At 48.7% G+C, this 16,167-nt stretch overlaps 1 protein-coding gene across 2 annotated transcripts; it reads left to right on the top strand.

Annotated features, from left to right (window-relative positions):
* Positions 1-1,919: 1,919 nt before the first annotated feature.
* TWIST1 (twist family bHLH transcription factor 1) lies at positions 1,920-4,457 on the top strand. Of its 2 annotated transcripts, XM_053949207.1 has the most exons (3): positions 1,920-2,085; positions 2,468-3,184; positions 3,858-4,457. In XM_053949207.1, the coding sequence occupies exon 2, from the start codon at positions 2,572-2,574 to the stop codon at positions 3,139-3,141; it is 570 nt and encodes a 189-aa protein (XP_053805182.1). In that variant the 5' UTR covers positions 1,920-2,085; positions 2,468-2,571; the 3' UTR covers positions 3,142-3,184; positions 3,858-4,457. The 2 variants fall into 2 exon arrangements, with proteins under 2 accessions (XP_053805182.1, XP_053805174.1); XM_053949199.1 differs by lacking the exon at positions 1,920-2,085 and having other exon boundaries at positions 2,384-3,184.
* The last annotated feature ends 11,710 nt before the right edge of the window (positions 4,458-16,167 follow it).

Raw genomic sequence — 16,167 nt, 5'->3', positions numbered from 1 at the left:
CTACACATCCTCCTCCTGCCCCATGACAAGCAGGTGATGTCCTGCATCCCATTCAAAGTTCAGGTTACCCTGACAAGTCATGCATCTTGTGCTCAGGAGGTGCTGCCCCTCCCTTCTTTCAGGCAGCACCCTGTTCCCAGCAAGGTAATAGCTATCCAGGTTTGGTTGTGCCCTGTGATTTTTTTTCCAATAAGAATAATGAGGGAAGGAAGTTGAGAAGGAAGGCAGGAAGGAAGGCAGGCAGGAAGGAAGGAAGGAAGGAAGGAAGGAAGGAAGGAAGGAAGGAAGGAAGGAAGGAAGGAAGGCCCTAGAGCCACCTACAGATGCTCATCACTACTGTTTCCATCATTGCTTCTGTAATGACACTGCTCAATACCCCAGAGGAGCAGTGAGGCTCCGTGTGCAGACAAAATTATTGGTTAAAGGGAGGTGAAAGGAGAGCCAGCTCTTCTTACCTTGGGATCAGCAGCTGCTGCCAACACAAGGGAACCCCTGAAGCTCTCAGTGTTAAGCTGTGTGAAGAGGCCTCTGATCGCAGAAGACACGGCAGGGACAAACCGAAAGCCGGGAAAGCTGTGCAGGCTCACTGTGGCTCTGTGCGCGGCGTGCCTTCCCTTGCTGGCTAAGGCGGTCCCTGATTCCTCCCCGGTCCTTTTTCCAGATGTTTCCCAAAAGAGAAGGTTTTGGGCAGACTACTATGTGCTCGCACCCCGGGATGGAAAACCAAGAAGGAGAGCTCGCCGAGAGGTGCAGCGAACGGAGAAGCGTCGGGACAGCTCCGGCGGCGGCGGGTGCCGGATGGGCGCTGCGGCGGCGCCGGGGCCAGCGGCCATGGGGGGGCGGCTGCCCCTCGGCCGCGGCCCAGCAGGGTCCTGGCCCCTGGCAGCTCCCGGGATGAGACGCCTCTGCTGGGAGGAAAGGGAGTCAGTCCTCAGGTAGAGGAGAGAGACGTCTCTGTTCCCCGGAGAAGATGACAGCGCTCTTCCACAAGCCTTGTTTTATTTCATGCCTGGGATTTATCTTTCCTCTGCCATTCCTTTTGCCCTGTCCACCCTCACACCTCAGACAAGCCGGGGAGCCTCTGCGCTGCCGGCGCTGCCAGCTCCGCTACGCACCGCACCCGGCTGTGCCCGTACAGGCAGCGGCTGCCAGGCCGGCAGCAGAGGAGCGCGGTCCCCATGCAAGGAGCAGAGAGAACTTCGCCCCGTTTACTGATGGATGGCAATTTCTAGCTTTCCCTCCCAGGCGTTCCCCATTTGAATCTGAGCTGTTGTTTAAAAGACACACCACCTGCTCTGTGCTGCCAGCGAGCGGGGAAGGAGGCACAAAGGCGGGGGATGGGGAAGAAACAGCTTTGGCTGCAGACATAGAAGAGAAATTAAAATAAATAATCTCTTTTCCCAGGAAGTGCCGGATTCGGGCGCCTTGTGGGAGGACGGACTGAAGTGAGTGGTCAGCACACACTGAGTGTGGGCAAAGAGGGTCTCTACACCCTCCCGTCTCCCGGTGTGCCAGATTGGAGACGCGGATCCTCACGGGTTTCTCTTAAGACGAGGTCAAGGACTGGTGGTTATGCATATACGAAGCCAATGCCTGGTTTCCCGGTTGCTTCCACCTCTGAAGATGGCTTTCTCCGAGAGCAGTCCTCCAGCCTGGCAGGACGAGGTTGTGCCACCACCCCTCCCCAGCCCAGAAATGTGCGACTCCCTCGGCAAGTCAGATCCCAGGGCGCTCTGTGATTGGGAAGTGCGGCGTGTGCTAAAGCGGGTCAAAATTAGGATGCGCCTAGATGCTGCGCCTCGGGTAATTCCCGTTTCCTTCTTTTCGCTACAAGCCATGCCCGCTCCGGCGAAGAAAGACCGAGAGGTGCGGGCTTACCCCGGCCGCTCGGGGCGATTGTCCCCAGCACAGGCTCTAAGCGGCTCGCTGACCCTTCCGCAGCAGCGCACGGGGTGCTGGGCACCCCCAGTAACCTCCCGGTCCGGCCCTCAGCACTACCCCAAAGCCGAGGGAGGTTGAGAGAGAAACTAACCGAACGAGTTTAAGAGAGAAACCACGGAGAAGGAAACGGAGAAAAAGGTTGGGGTAAGGATGTATGTGCGTGCCTGTGGGGAAGCCAGATCACTTGTGAATGGCTTGAAAAAAAAATAATTGGGAGAGGGCGTGGAGGGGGGGAAGCGGAAACTTTCCTATAAAACTCAGCAAAAGTCCCTCCTCTCCACGTCAGGCCAATGACACTGCTGCCCCCAAACTTTCCGCCAGCAGGAGCTATAAGAACCTCCAAGTCTTCAACTTTCTCCCAATCCCAGACACCTCGAAGGGGCTCCAAGGAGGGATCGGGAGGGATTTTTTTTTTTTTTTTTTTTGGTTGGCCTTTTTATTTTTTTCCTCTTGGATCCTGATGCCATCCCCCCTCCCGCCAAAGTGAGGTCCTCCCTCCTTCCTTCCCTCCTCCTTCTCCTCGCAGGCCAGCGAAGCAGCCGATCAAGGGGGAGCTGGCGGGTTAGGTGCCCCCCTCTTCTCCCTGCCCTCCCCCCCCTCCCGGCCCGCTTCTCGCGTCTCCCCCCAGAGATGATGCAGCAGGACGAGTCAAACTCTCCAGTCTCCCCCGCCGACGACAGCTTGAGCAACAGCGAAGAGGAGCCGGACCGGCAGCAGCTGCCCAACAACAAGAGAGGGGGACGCAAGCGCCGCTCCAGCCGCCGCAGCGCCGGCGGCGCCGTCGGGGCCGCGGACGAGCCCTGCAGCCCGGCCCAAGGCAAGCGGGGCAAGAAGTGCGGGGCGGGCGGGGGCGGCGGGGGCGGCGGAAGCAGCAGCGGCGGCGGCAGCCCCCAGTCCTACGAGGAGCTGCAGACCCAGCGGGTCATGGCCAACGTGCGGGAGCGGCAGCGCACGCAGTCGCTGAACGAAGCCTTCGCCGCCCTGCGGAAGATCATCCCCACGCTGCCCTCGGACAAGCTGAGCAAGATCCAGACCCTCAAGCTGGCGGCCAGGTACATCGACTTCCTCTACCAGGTCTTACAGAGCGACGAGCTGGACTCCAAGATGGCAAGCTGCAGCTATGTGGCCCACGAGCGGCTCAGCTACGCCTTCTCGGTGTGGAGAATGGAGGGCGCCTGGTCCATGTCCGCATCCCACTAGCAGGCGGCGTCCCCCACCCGCATCCCCCCGGCAGGAGCCCTAGGTAAGACAGAGACCCCGAAACCGGCGGGAAGAAAGGGGGGAGGGAGGCGAGAGGCCGCCGGCTGCGCCGTGAGCCGGGCACGCGTGGCCGTGGGACGAGAGGGCCCGCACCCCGTCCGGAGGGGCCTGGCTTCTCGGAGCAGCCGGAGAGCGGGGCGGCCGGAGGTGCCTCCCCCACTCCGGCGTGTCCCTCCTCCTGCGCGGCCCGAGGTGCGCCCCGAGCCCCGCGGGGCCCACGCGTGGCCGGACGCTGCCGGCGGGGTGGGCTGCGGGCGGGACGCGGCGGCGGTGCGGGTGTGCCCCAGCCAGATGGGGCCGGCCTGAGATCACTTTTTCACCAAACGCTGCGGAGCCAGCAGGGCTGCTGGGATGGCTCCTGCTGCCGCCACTGCTGGTGCTGCTGGTGCTGCTCATATTTTGAAGTGAATCCATGTCCTCCCGTTGTGCTGCCCCATGAGGGTTTCCTACCGCCCCAGCAGTCATTTTCCTCGGCCCTGACACCAGGGACCACCAGACTGGGGTGTCACACGGTCACCGCACCGCCCGCACGGCGAGTTCTCCCTTCTCCATTCCTGCCCGATACGCGTTATTTCCAGAGACAGAGAAGTGTAGGTAGATATTTGTGTAACTTTCGTTTCAGTAACGAGTTTTCCGCCCTTTCTGGGTTTTTGCAGATGACATTGTTCCCACAGAAGGAGAGAATGGACAATCTAGAGACTCTGAAGTTGGATACGATTTTTTTTTATCTTTTCTAACAAAAAATGTACCAAGGATTTCTTGGAAATTAGAAGAGTAAAATCCAAATTCAAAGCAGGGCGTGGGGAGCACTTAAGGAAAGAGAAAGAGAGAAGGGCTTTGGACAGTGACTACCCTCTGAGCGTCGGTACAATCCACACATCTCTACATTCTGATAGAAGTCTGAATCGTTCGATTTTTTTTTTTTTTTAATTTTGACGAAGAATGTTGGAATTGAACTTTTTTACTGTTTGCCCTTTTATTTTTTTTTTTTTTTGCATGCATGCATTCCCAAGAGGTCGTGCTTATGAGCCACTGATGAAAAGAAATACATTATTGTGGACTTTCTTCATTCTTGAATGAAACCAAGCAGCCAACCAAAAATATCCCTGTAGAGATGAAAACCTTTTTTTATTTTTTTTTTAATTTTTTAGGGGGGAATAAGCTGGGCTCAAGCTGTTATATACCCGGTTCCTAACTTTTTTATTATTATTATTTTTCCTCTGAGAAAAAAATAAACATTTTATTTATTTATTGATGACCCATGTTAAAATGCAAATAGATCCGGTGTCTAAATGCATTCCTATTTTTATGATTGTTTTGTAAATATCATTGTATATTATTTTTCTGCAATAAATAAATATGATTGAAATTTTAATAACCTTAAAGTTTGGTGTCTCTGAGAACTCAGGGTTAGAACTGTAAATAAATACCTGCTTGTTGAGCTGTAAAGACACCCAAGAGAGAGGGGGCACTAGTATAAACAAACCAGGCGAAAAACGCAAATAAACTAGCTACTGACAGACACAGGCACGTTATTTATTGAGACAGCTTTATTATTCTGTGCCGAAACTCACTACATCTGCAGAGGAAGGTATTGTCTCTTCTCTCTTTCTCTCCTTCTCCCCCTTTAATCTTCACGCCAGGCACGGCGGAGTTGCGCAGGGAGTGGAGTTTTCACAGCAGAGCTCTATCCCTGCCTTCGTGTTTTGCCCTCAGATATGAGGCAGGAGCGGGGCCCGTTCCCCAGCTCCCGGTGCAGGTACTTTTGCTGATGTTCCTGAGGAAGTGGCATCGGTTTTATACAGGGATTCGTCCATCTAAAGGGAAAGCAAAAGAAAGTGAGATTGAAATAGGGAAGTGTCCAGCGAGTGGGGTTTTCCGGTGGAAGTGATGTTTGACTGCTCTGCTCTCTAGGGCTTTATATAATATATATACACTAGCGATCACATTTTCGTTGTGCAAAGCACGGAGGGATACTCTAACCCGCCCTCTTCTCCTTTTCTACGTGTAGGGCGCATATTGCCCTTCTTTCTTTTCACATTACTTTCCGCGGGGTCCCAGTATGCGGCGAGAACCCGAGCTGCAAAAGAGAGGGAATCTCCAGATCTAAGGGCTTGGAAGGAAGGTGAAAGGGAAGTTGTAAAAAAAAGCCAGAAAATATAACAACCCAAACGAAACCTCAGCCCTTAAAACCAGACAGCTGATTGAGTCTCTGCTGTCACTTGCTTATCTCCCAGTGCTTGGCAGCCGGGCAGTGAGCGGGGAGCGGCGCCTTCTGCCCCTCCGCGGTCGCGAAAGGTGCGCGGGCACCGCTGCCGCCCTGGGAGCTGAGCAGTGCCCTCCGTGGGGACAGGGACTCTGCTGCCCAGTGTCTACGGTAAATAGGATGGGGTACTTTTTCAAGACAGAGCCTGTTTGCATAGCCCATTAGTTGACTTTATTCCTGTATTTATTTCCACATCCTCATATTGCCGTGTATTACCCACATAGCGCTGTTATGAATATCATATCGGGCATATTTTAAACCAGCACGCAATGTTTACAGTAGAGTTCGCAGCTCTTGTTTGCACTGACGGATTAGCAAGCACTTGAAAATTAGATGATGGCCCTGGTGGTCGCAGGTCTCAGTGATGGAGAGGAGGGGAAACCGCTGCGAGCTCCCGAAGGGTCGCTGCCTTTCGCCGGCACCCAGGCACCCGCAGCTGCCCTCTCAGCGACTCCGAACCCCCGGCTCGGATGCGATCGGCTGCCGAAGAGCAGGTAATGTCTGCCCGCGTTACCTCGGCTGCAGCGAAGGCGAGAGGCACAGGGAGCAGGCACAGCTTTGGCAGTGGAGCTAAGGGAATTTGGGAGCTTATAGAAGGTTTCGGTTGTTCCTTTTGGAGGAGAAATCACACCGGGGAAAGGTGAGGAAAACTCCTCACATTTCGGTAGAAAACAGGTTTCGGGAATGAAAAAAAGAACCAACCAGACAAGCTGCTCGGTGCTGAAAAGAAGGTGTGTTTCGTGGAAGGGGATTCCTGCGGAATATGAACGAGGAATCAAGTACACTTTAAAAGCCACGAATCACACCGTGCTCGGCCTCAGAATTCGGGAGAGGCCCCGCTTGATGGACTTAAAGCTGACTGGCTCTTTTGCAACCGGCCAGAGGCCTCTGGGCCAGCCGGTGCAACACCGTTCCAGCAAGCTGAACACCCGAGTGAGAAAAATCCCCAATTCCTATCCGTGGGGCTCCTGCCACTAGCAGGTCTTTCTTTCTCACTTCTATGTCCCTCTGAGCGAGTCCCTGCCGGCGCGGCAACATTCCTGGGTAGCAGGCACTCAGCCGGTGCTCTTTCCCGGCTGACAACCGCTACCTCTGCCTCATTTAAAAAAAATCATTAAAAAGAGATAAATCTGTTTTAAAACTCAGGGCCTACTCGTTGAAACTGGGGACTGCAGATGCCTGGTGCTCCCCGGGCTAGAGCCAAAAATGATTAAGTCTGCGACAGGCTTACAGAAGGAAAAAAGAAATAATATGTATATTAATTTGCCTTCTGGGATTTTTAAACACTCTTGCAATCGGAAAATTAACTCTGCCATTGCAAATCCTGATTGATTTCGCTTTTTTCTCAGAGGCATCAATCTGTCCCCATTTTTCGCAAGCGAAGAGGTGCGGGCCCGTGCGGCCGCCCGGCCGCATCGCCGCGGCCCCGGCGGAGCTGGCGGGGCGCGGAGCGGCGGTGCCGGCGCTGCGCCTCCTGCGGGGCGGCGGGCGGGGGGCGCCGGCCGCGGGCCCTCGCGCATTCCTGGGTTTGGCAGGGGCCGCCCCGCTGCTTTCTCCAAGCCGGTATCGGATTCCTCCCCGGCGTATGATTTCACTTGATGTCCTGCCCAGGAGCCCTTCAAAGTGCGCTCTTGTCCCGCTCCCATGATGTCAGGCGGTTTTCCCTGCATCTGTAATTTTAAGAAAAACAAACAAAAGCGCCGTGGGGATGTGGGGGGGAAACGGAGGGAGAAGGCGGGGGCACAAAAGTCACAGAAATGCGCAGGGTGAGAGGGACTCACCTGCGGCGGCGGCAGCTCGGGCACCTGCCTCCCGGGACGAGCCGCCGCGGGGCTCGGCGGCTCCCGGGAACGGGCTCAGCTGCCGGCGCCGGTGCTCCCCCAGTCGATCTCGGTGGCTGCATCATCCCGGCTCACACGGCTCTCCCTTCACCTGCCCGCTCCGACAGGCAGCAGACCCGCCGGGAGAGCGAGAGCGCTCCCGCCATAAATTAGCATCTTTGGGAAGCGGGTGGTGGTGGTGGTGACGGCAAATCCAATCCACCCCGTAAAGAGATCCGGGAAGCTAAAGCAAAAGAATAAAAAGAGGCGCACACATCCACATCCCATCAGGACTTATTTTATTTGCTGCACACATAACCTGCCCGCAGTAAACATGGCACAGGATGTATTTTACATTAACTTCTGCACCAGCTTCTTTGGACTTCAGTCCACTTAATGTTCTTGGCAAATCAAAGCACGTGTCCTTTGAAGAAGGTGTGTAATTGGAGTTTAAGGCATGTATGGAATTCCCAGATGTCTATAAAGTAAGAAGGAGCATTTGGCAGGTCACTTGAAGGTGGAGCAGGTTAAAATCACTTGTAGAAAAGTCCCCCTTTTCTTTTTTAAAAGCAAACAAGCCGGCCATTTATAAGAACCAAGTGATAGATATTGCGGGAGGCTTAGAACGGTTTTACAGAGCAAGAACAATAAAGCTGCGGAAACCTAATGATGATGGCAACACCCGTTTTAAAATCCGAAATAAAACGCAAAACAAAACTAAATATTCAGATCGGAGAAAGAGCTGTCCATTGTCTTAGTAATTCCCTGTCTCCTCCGCCCGCTCGGGAACACTTACATTGTTCTTATCTACGTAGTCGTCTTGTCTTGGTCAGCGGACACCTCCGCACTCTTTTCATAAAGACGTGACGTTACATTTGCAGAAACTTTACAAAAATTATCTTCTTCATTGTATGGACACGGGCAAGAAAATTAGTGGTTTACTCCAAAATAATTCAGACGAACCACCCTGGCATAAAGACGGCTACAAAGGTCTACATCGGGAGCAATTAATAACAGCAGAAATAATAACGGAAGTGGTTTGGGACGATTAGATGCTGATCATTTCACTTTGGGAGTATTATCAGCATTCGTGCAAAATATTAGCATGAGCAGGACTCTGGGTTCTCTTGGGGTGGGGGCTGGGGGGAGGGACGGGGTGCAAATCCTGTTTGCTGGGCTGCAGAAATTCCAAAGCGAAATATTGCGGCGGGAAGACCCGCTCTGCCCTCCTAATGCGGGAAAATCTGGAGGTGGGAGGGGGCAACATGAGGAAGGATGCTCTTGGGAAGGGTCGGGGTCGCCCCCTCATGATTAGGGTTGCTTTGTTCTTTTCGGGCAGAAGCAGAGTCATTAAACAAGCAGTCAAGAAAGGAGCAATACACGCGACTGCAGCCGTGGAGGAAAAGAGGGCTTCAGAGGGGAAGGGATTTTGACATGTGAAAAGTTAAGCAGGTACCTGAAGGAGGTTTATTTTGACCAGATGTTAGAGCTTTTATGAAAATGTCACGTGAAGTGAACAGATGTACAACTTGCAAATGGAGCCCCGCCTTGTAAACACGGGGAAGAGAAAGGCTCACAGAAATTCAAGCATAAATCACTCCTCATTTTTTTAACATGTGTGTATTTGCAGATAAATGTGCAGTATGTAAGTTCTACTAAAACTTTTTTTATTTGTTTGTGGGAAAAAAAGAGCAGCAGTTCTGTCCAACCTTGCCATCCTCTTCCAGTGCACTGAACCAGTTTCCTTCCTTCCTTCCTTCCTTCCTTCCTTCCTTCCTTCCTTCCTTCCTTCCTTCCTTCCTTCCTTCCTTCCTTCCTTCCTTCCTTCCTTCCTTCCTTCCTTCCTTCCTTCCTTCCTTCCTTCCTTCCTTCCTTCCTTCCTTCCTTCCTTCCTTCCTTCCTTCCTTCCTTCCTTCCTTCCTTCCTTCCTTCCTTCCTTCCTTCCTTCCTTCCTTCCTTCCTTCCTTCCTTCCTTCCTTCCTTCCTTCCTTCCTTCCTTCCTTCCTTCCTTCCTTCCTTCCTTCCTTCCTTCCTTCCTTCCTTCCTTCCTTCCTTCCTTCCTTCCTTCCTTCCTTCCTTCCTTCCTTCCTTCCTTCCTTCCTTCCTTCCTTCCTTCCTTCCTTCCTTCCTTCCTTCCTTCCTTCCTTCCTTCCTTCCTTCCTTCCTTCCTTCCTTCCTTCCTTCCTTCCTTCCTTCCTTCCTTCCTTCCTTCCTTCCTTCCTTCCTTCCTTCCTTCCTTCCTTCCTTCCTTCCTTCCTTCCTTCCTTCCTTCCTTCCTTCCTTCCTTCCTTCCTTCCTTCCTTCCTTCCTTCCTTCCTTCCTTCCTTCCTTCCTTCCTTCCTTCCTTCCTTCCTTCCTTCCTTCCTTCCTTCCTTCCTTCCTTCCTTCCTTCCTTCCTTCCTTCCTTCCTTCCTTCCTTCCTTCCTTCCTTCCTTCCTTCCTTCCTTCCTTCCTTCCTTCCTTCCTTCCTTCCTTCCTTCCTTCCTTCCTTCCTCCGCCTCTCTTGCTCTTGTTCTTTCTTTCTCTCTCTCTTTTCTTTCTCTCTTTTCTCATTCTTTCTTTTCCGCCGGTTGACCCCCTCCTTTATTCTCGGGTCCGTTTGATCCCAGGGAAAGTATCGGATCTCTCCTGGGAGGAGAAACTGAAACTAATCAATTGCCTTCTATGTGAAGGTGGGTAGGAGCTCCTAAGAGCACAGAGGAAAGCCCAGACTGGCAGCCCCCAGCGCTTCGGGCGTGGCGAAGGCGGGCGGCTCTGCCGGCGCTCCCGGTCCCCGGGAGCGGGGTCCGTGGGCGAGGGAACCCCTGCCCTGCCCGGTCCGGTCCGGCCCCGGCGCGGGAGGGAGGCAGAGCCACGGCTCTCCAGGAAATAAAAGCTTTCCTCCGTTCGACGTTTGTAGCAAGGCGCAGCCTGTCCCTCCGTAGATGCCAGCCCTGCGTTCCAGGGTGGGTTTTTCCCCCCTTTTGTACGGTTATTGCTACTTTCCGGAAGGCCCTCTGGTATTTTAATATCAAATCTATGTTAGACCCCCGATGGCCGCGGTTATCAGTGCGGCGGCACGCTGGCAGGTGGTGGAGCGGAAAGTGTTCCCTCTGCCAGCCCAGCAGCCAGCGGGTCAGGAATGGCCAAGGGAAAGACCCCGGCTGGAGCCAGAGGCAGGCCGAGGGCTGTTGGACTCTTGCAAACAGCCTGCCCCTGTTTCATTCACAGACTGTTTCGATGAGCTGTAGATATGCCTTGCATATTTCTGCACATCTGTTTCTGCAAGTGGATTTGACATATTAATTTTGAACTGCGCTGGAGGCTTTTATAATAGGTACCCCTATTAAATAATAAACGAGTTTTCACTGAATTTTGCTAGACAGAAATTATTCAGTCATTATTTTTATTTTATGCAAATATTTTCAAAAGCAAAAAGGCTGACATCAAGCACATTAGCTTTTAGAATGACAATGCAGTAGCATATAACACAGATAAATAGACTGAGGTGCTATCCATAATAGATAGCAACAGTCTAAAAATCCCTAGGGATTCTTAATCTAGATTTATTGCCTTTGAGTCCCAATCACATGATTTTGTAAAAATGTTTAAAGTTTTTTCAAATAAAGGAGCCCTTTTATTTAAAGGAGTGGAGTCCTTCTCCCCCCCCTTCATTTCTTATCTATTAATACTATAAATGACAGACTCAGAATAGTCAGCTGATCTCATTATTTTCAGCAAATGCCAATTTATATTGTATTTTTAAATGCAATTCAGAAAACAAAAGGAAAATGGCTTTTACGTTTGTGTCAGAATTTGAAAAGGAGTAAAGCTTTCCTTTGTGCGTGAAAATGTATAAATTCTGGACACAGCCACAAACACACACACACTCGCTTCTGAACCATAGAGCTATCAAACATGTTTAGTGACTGAGTGAGATGCTGTCTATGAAGGGAGTGTTGATGTAAGAGCCAAATTAGTGTTAATTTCAAACAGGCAGTTAATTTCTCCACGGAACCTCAGCACTTTCAAAGTGCTTTGCAATGTTTCATATTAAATTATTTGCAATGGAAAATATAGCCATTTCCCATGAAGACAGATTAGGTAATTGATGAGGGAGGTTCTTTTCTTTCTTTCTTTCTTTCTTTCTTTCTTTCTTTCTTTCTTTCTTTCTTTCTTTCTTTCTTTCTTTCTTTCTTTCTTTCTTTCTTTCTTTCTTTCTTTCTTCTTTCTTTCTTTCTTTCTTTCTTTCTTTCTTTCTTTCTTTCTTTCTTTCTTTCTTTCTTTCTTTCTTTCTTTCTTTCTTTCTTTCTTTCTTTCTTTCTTTCTTTCTTTCTTTCTTTCTTTCTTTCTTTCTTTCTTTCTTTCTTTCTTTCTTTCTTTCTTTCTTTCTTTCTTTCTTTCTTTCTTTCTTTCTTTCTTTCTTTCTTTCTTTCTTTCTTTCTTTCTTTCTTTCTTTCTTTCTTTCTTTCTTTCTTTCTTTCTTTCTTTCTTTCTTTCTTTCTTTCTTTCTTTCTTTCTTTCTTTCTTTCTTTCTTTCTTTCTTTCTTTCTTTCTTCTTTCTTTCTTTCTTTCTTTCTTTCTTTCTTTCTTTCTTTCTTTCTTTCTTTCTTTCTTTCTTTCTTTCTTTCTTTCTTTCTTTTCTGCCTTGCCTGCCTGCCTGCCTGCCCTCCCTCCCTCCTCTCACTTTCTGTCTTTCTCTCTCTCTAAGCATCCTGAAACACCTTTCAACTTCAAGGTTTTTACACCAATATAAACCAGATCCAGAACAGACTCTCTTCCCCCCTTCTCCCCGTCCTCAGATCTGAACTTAAAACGTATATCATAGATCAGTTTTCATCCAGCAAATTTAGACATAGTTCCTCGACCTGTATTTTCAAAGAGATTTTGGGCTGGAGTCTGCAATATTTAATCCAGTCAGCTATTAAATGTCCTCCAGCTTGAATCAAGAATTTAAACAGGCATCTGTGCTGAGGATAATGACAGTTAAATCAGTTTGGGGTATAGTGTGTGTGGCAGAGAGAGAGGAAATGGACAGAAGAATAATGATTAAGTCTTTGATTTGGAAAATTCCTGAGTTTTAGGAGTTCTGTCAGAGTATTGGTGGGGGAGAACATGAAAGAAACCCCTTTGCTCAAAGGCATGGCTTTAATGGGGAGAAACAGTACTAATGATACGTGACAGTGCCTGACAATCGCCTTTCTTCTGCCCGCCCAGCAGTAACATGATATCTGCTCCCCCAGGGATGGCCAGGCCCGGGGTGGGCACCCTGCCCCTTCAGGGGACCCAGCTCTGCTGGACGGGGTGCTCCGATGCAGGGAGGGTTTCTCCAGGGTCCGATCCCACCGGGAGGGATCCCCCAGCATCTGTTCCCCCCGGGTGGGCTTTTCCGAAGTCTGTGCCTGATGGGAGGGCTCCCCAAAGCACCCGACCAGGAGGGTTTTCCCCTTCTTCCCCTTGAGATGGATGGGTTGGGGAACTTGAGGGTATTTAAGACAGAAAACAAACTTCCTTTCTTTTCTTTCTTCTTTTCTTTTCTTTTCTTTTCTTTTCTTTCTTTTCTTTTCTTTTCTTTTCTTTTCTTTTCTTTTCTTTTCTTTTCTTTTCTTTTCTTTCTTTTCTTTTCTTTTCTTTTCTTTTCTTTTCTTTTCTTTTCTTTTCTTTTCTTTTCTTTTCTTTTCTTTTCTTTTCTTTTCTTTTCTTTTCTTTTCTTTTCTTTTCTTTTCTTTTCTTTTCTTTTCTTTTCTTTTCTTTTCTTTCTTCTCTCTCTTCCTCTCTTCCTCTCTTCCTCTCTCTCGTTGTCTCTCTCTCTCTCTCTTTCTTTCTCTTTCTCTCATTCTTTCTCTTCCTATGTCAATTTCTGAGCTGATGGCTATTTGAAAGATGGAGTTAGGGACTGGGTAGATTCTTAAAATCCTACAGGGCATGGATCCATGGAAAAGAAGAGAAGAGCAGGGCATCAGGAAGAGGCTCTGCCTTTGACTTGATGAAGCACGTGTCAGATTCTGCAGTTCAGGCAATTAAAACTCGATTCTGATCAAAGGGCTTCATAAATCACTAGGAGAAGTGAACTGGGCAGAGACAGCTGTCTGTGTGAGGGGGCAGTTTCTTATCCCCACCTTTCAGACACTGTCATCCTCTCACACTGCCTCCATGGAGTCTCACTGGGAGTGGATTTTTCCTGCTGTTTTATGGAGGTTTGTTTATTTATGGAAGCATTTCAGTTAAGAAAAAAATATATGGAAGGAGTTAGTGACCATTGGTGACTATCCCAGGAAGAGAGGTGCTACAGTATTTTCTTTTCCGATTAGAGAAAAAATGCTAGATGCTGAGGAAATAGTGGCAAAAAATATTTCCCTTACCCTTAAGAAAGAAGCATGAGATGTGTGATTGTCTGTGCTAGCCTCAGCCCTGAATGGCCCTGAGTCCAGAGCAGACAGCTGATACCCAGGAGCTCCTGGCTCTGCTCTCAACTGGCTCCACTGCTAGGACCTGGGCAGTGAAAGGGAGAGGTGGAGGGGGAAAACGAGAAAGGAAAAGGATTTTGCATCTGAGTGAAGGCAAAGTCTCTTCATTCTTAGAGCAGAGCACAGGGAATTCATGCAGCCCAGTGTGTGCCAGCCCTTGTCTGTGAGCAGTCCTCAGGTGTCAAGGATACTCCTGCCATTCAACTCCCCACTAGTGCATCGTCTTATGTCAGATGTGGTCTGTTGTAGGAGTTTACAATAGGGCTGAAGGGCTGCTCTTTGATATTGGAATTTAGGGGTGAACATAAGTGCTCTCAAGGCACTTGTCAAATTTGAGTGCTTTCTGGTGTGATTTATGGCAAGAGGCTCCTTTCTGACACTTCCAGATGCCAAACCTTTCACCTTGCAGAAAACGTGCTTGCCATAGCCGGAGTGAGTTTATGCCTGCTCTTTAAAACAGCTGTTCTGGGGTAATAAGGTGGCAGGCAAGCCCAGTAAGGAACTTTTTACGAGATTTGCCAGTGGTTTGAATGGTTTCTACAGTCTCCTTCCAGCATCCAGGCTATCCACTGACATGCAACACTGAACTTGTCCTATCCCTCCAGAGGAATGCATGTCACCTTTTCTCTCACCACATTGTTCCTTCAGATTGCCTTAATTTGGACTTCAGCCAGCTTGCAAACCTTTCTCTGCCCTGTTTGTCATTTTACCAACTGAATCATCAAGAGACTCTAAAACTCCTTTTAATACAAGGAGTTCAGAGATTACACTGAACAGAGGGCAAATATGGAGTGAGAATTTGAGACAGGAAAACAGGGGGCATTCATCTTCAGAGTCCATAAATCACCATGAACTCTCCCAGGCTACTCCAACAAGCCTGGGATTCCCTTGCCAGAGATGAGTCACAGATAAATTACCCAAGGCCCGCAGAGAACAAAAGATTTGGCCAAAAGCTGCAAGGGGATGGGTATTCTCCAAAAAGTAGCGGAAGCCTTGCAAACACATGCCTCTCGATAGATGGTGGAGTTTGATCTGCATTCCTGGTTCTCATGAACAGCAGGAAATAAAAACAAAAATAGATCAAAATTCACTGGGTGTTGACTTCTTCCCTGCATTTCTTGGCAGGTGGACTCAGATGTTTGATCTCACTAAGAGCCAGTTTTCCATCTGAAATTGAAATAGCCCCTCCTCTCAAACTAAATGCATCAGCAAAAGAAATGAACATTGATCTTGGCTAGGATTAGGTGGGGAAAGAACTACCATCATGTTAGTGTTAGCATTGCAACAACTGCTGTCATCTGATCACTTCTTCTGTGGAATGTCAATATCACCTAACAAGGCTGATTTTTTAAGATTTTTCATTGCTGTGATTAAATTATGCCATATGGAATAAAAAACTATGAGAGAGAGAGAAGGTGAGGGGAAGGAAGGAAGGAAGGGAAGGAAGGAAGGAAGGGAAGGAAGGAAGGAAGGGAAGGAAGGAAGGAAGGAAGGAAGGAAGGAAGGAAGGAAGGAAGGAAGGAAGGAAGGAAGGAAGGAAGGAAGGAAGGAAGGAAGGAAGGAAGGAAGGAAGGAAGGAAGGAAGGAAGGAAGGAAGGAAGGAAGGAAGGAAGGAAGGAAGGAAGGAAGGAAGGAAGGGAAGGAAGGAAGGAAGGAAGAAAGGAAGGAAGGAAGAAGGAAGGAAAGAAAGAAAGAAAGAAAGAAAGAAGGAAGAAAGAAAGAAAGAAGAAAGAAAGAAAGAAGGAAGAAAGAAAGAAAGAAAGAAAGAAAGAAGAAAGAAAGAAAGAAAGAAAGAAAGAAAGAAAGAAAGAAAGAAAGAAAGAAAGAAAGAAAGAAAGAAAGAAAGAAAGAAAGAAAGAAAGAAAGAAAGAAGAAAGAAAGAAAGAAAGAAAGAAAGAAAGAAAGAAAGAAAGAAGAAAGAAAGAAAGAAAGCTTTAAGAATTTTTCCTGTATACAGACTTAGATGTGTCTAGTGAAAATTCTCAGATAATACTTGCTGCCTATGTTAATGAGGTTAATAAGGAGAAGAAAATAGACCCCTCTGCTTGCATTCACACTATTTCAATTTACAAGTGTATCTGCTTCCTCCAGATGATAAGTAAATCTATCCATCTTTTAATTTTTTTTTTTGTGCATAACTGGTTCTCCTTCTTTGAATCCTAATCAGAACCTCAACAGAAAAGTTGATATATGTACTGGCAGCTCTTTTAAAGAACCTTGCTTCTCTCTCCTGTCCTTTGTTGGCCAGCCATATCAAGAGACTAGGATTGCCTTAGTCCTGCTGCATCCATATTTCCTATGGAGTGGAAAGAAGCATCCCCAAACTCCAAAGGTATCAAATGTTTAGCATCTGAAGGATATTCATCATTAGGAGTCAGGCCAAAAAGTCAATAAAAAATTAATTATTTCTAAAGCTTATGGGAGCACTAACAAC

Source organism: Vidua chalybeata, chromosome 1 (assembly GCF_026979565.1).
Source record: "Vidua chalybeata isolate OUT-0048 chromosome 1, bVidCha1 merged haplotype, whole genome shotgun sequence".
Taxonomy (NCBI): domain Eukaryota; kingdom Metazoa; phylum Chordata; class Aves; order Passeriformes; family Viduidae; genus Vidua; species Vidua chalybeata.
This window is presented reverse-complemented; position numbering and strand designations above follow the sequence as displayed.

What these genes read in the sequence shown, in the direction of transcription:
- TWIST1 (XM_053949207.1), top strand. Translation starts at nt 2,572, where the DNA reads ATGATGCAGCAGGACGAGTCAAACTCTCCAGTCTCCCCCGCCGACGAC.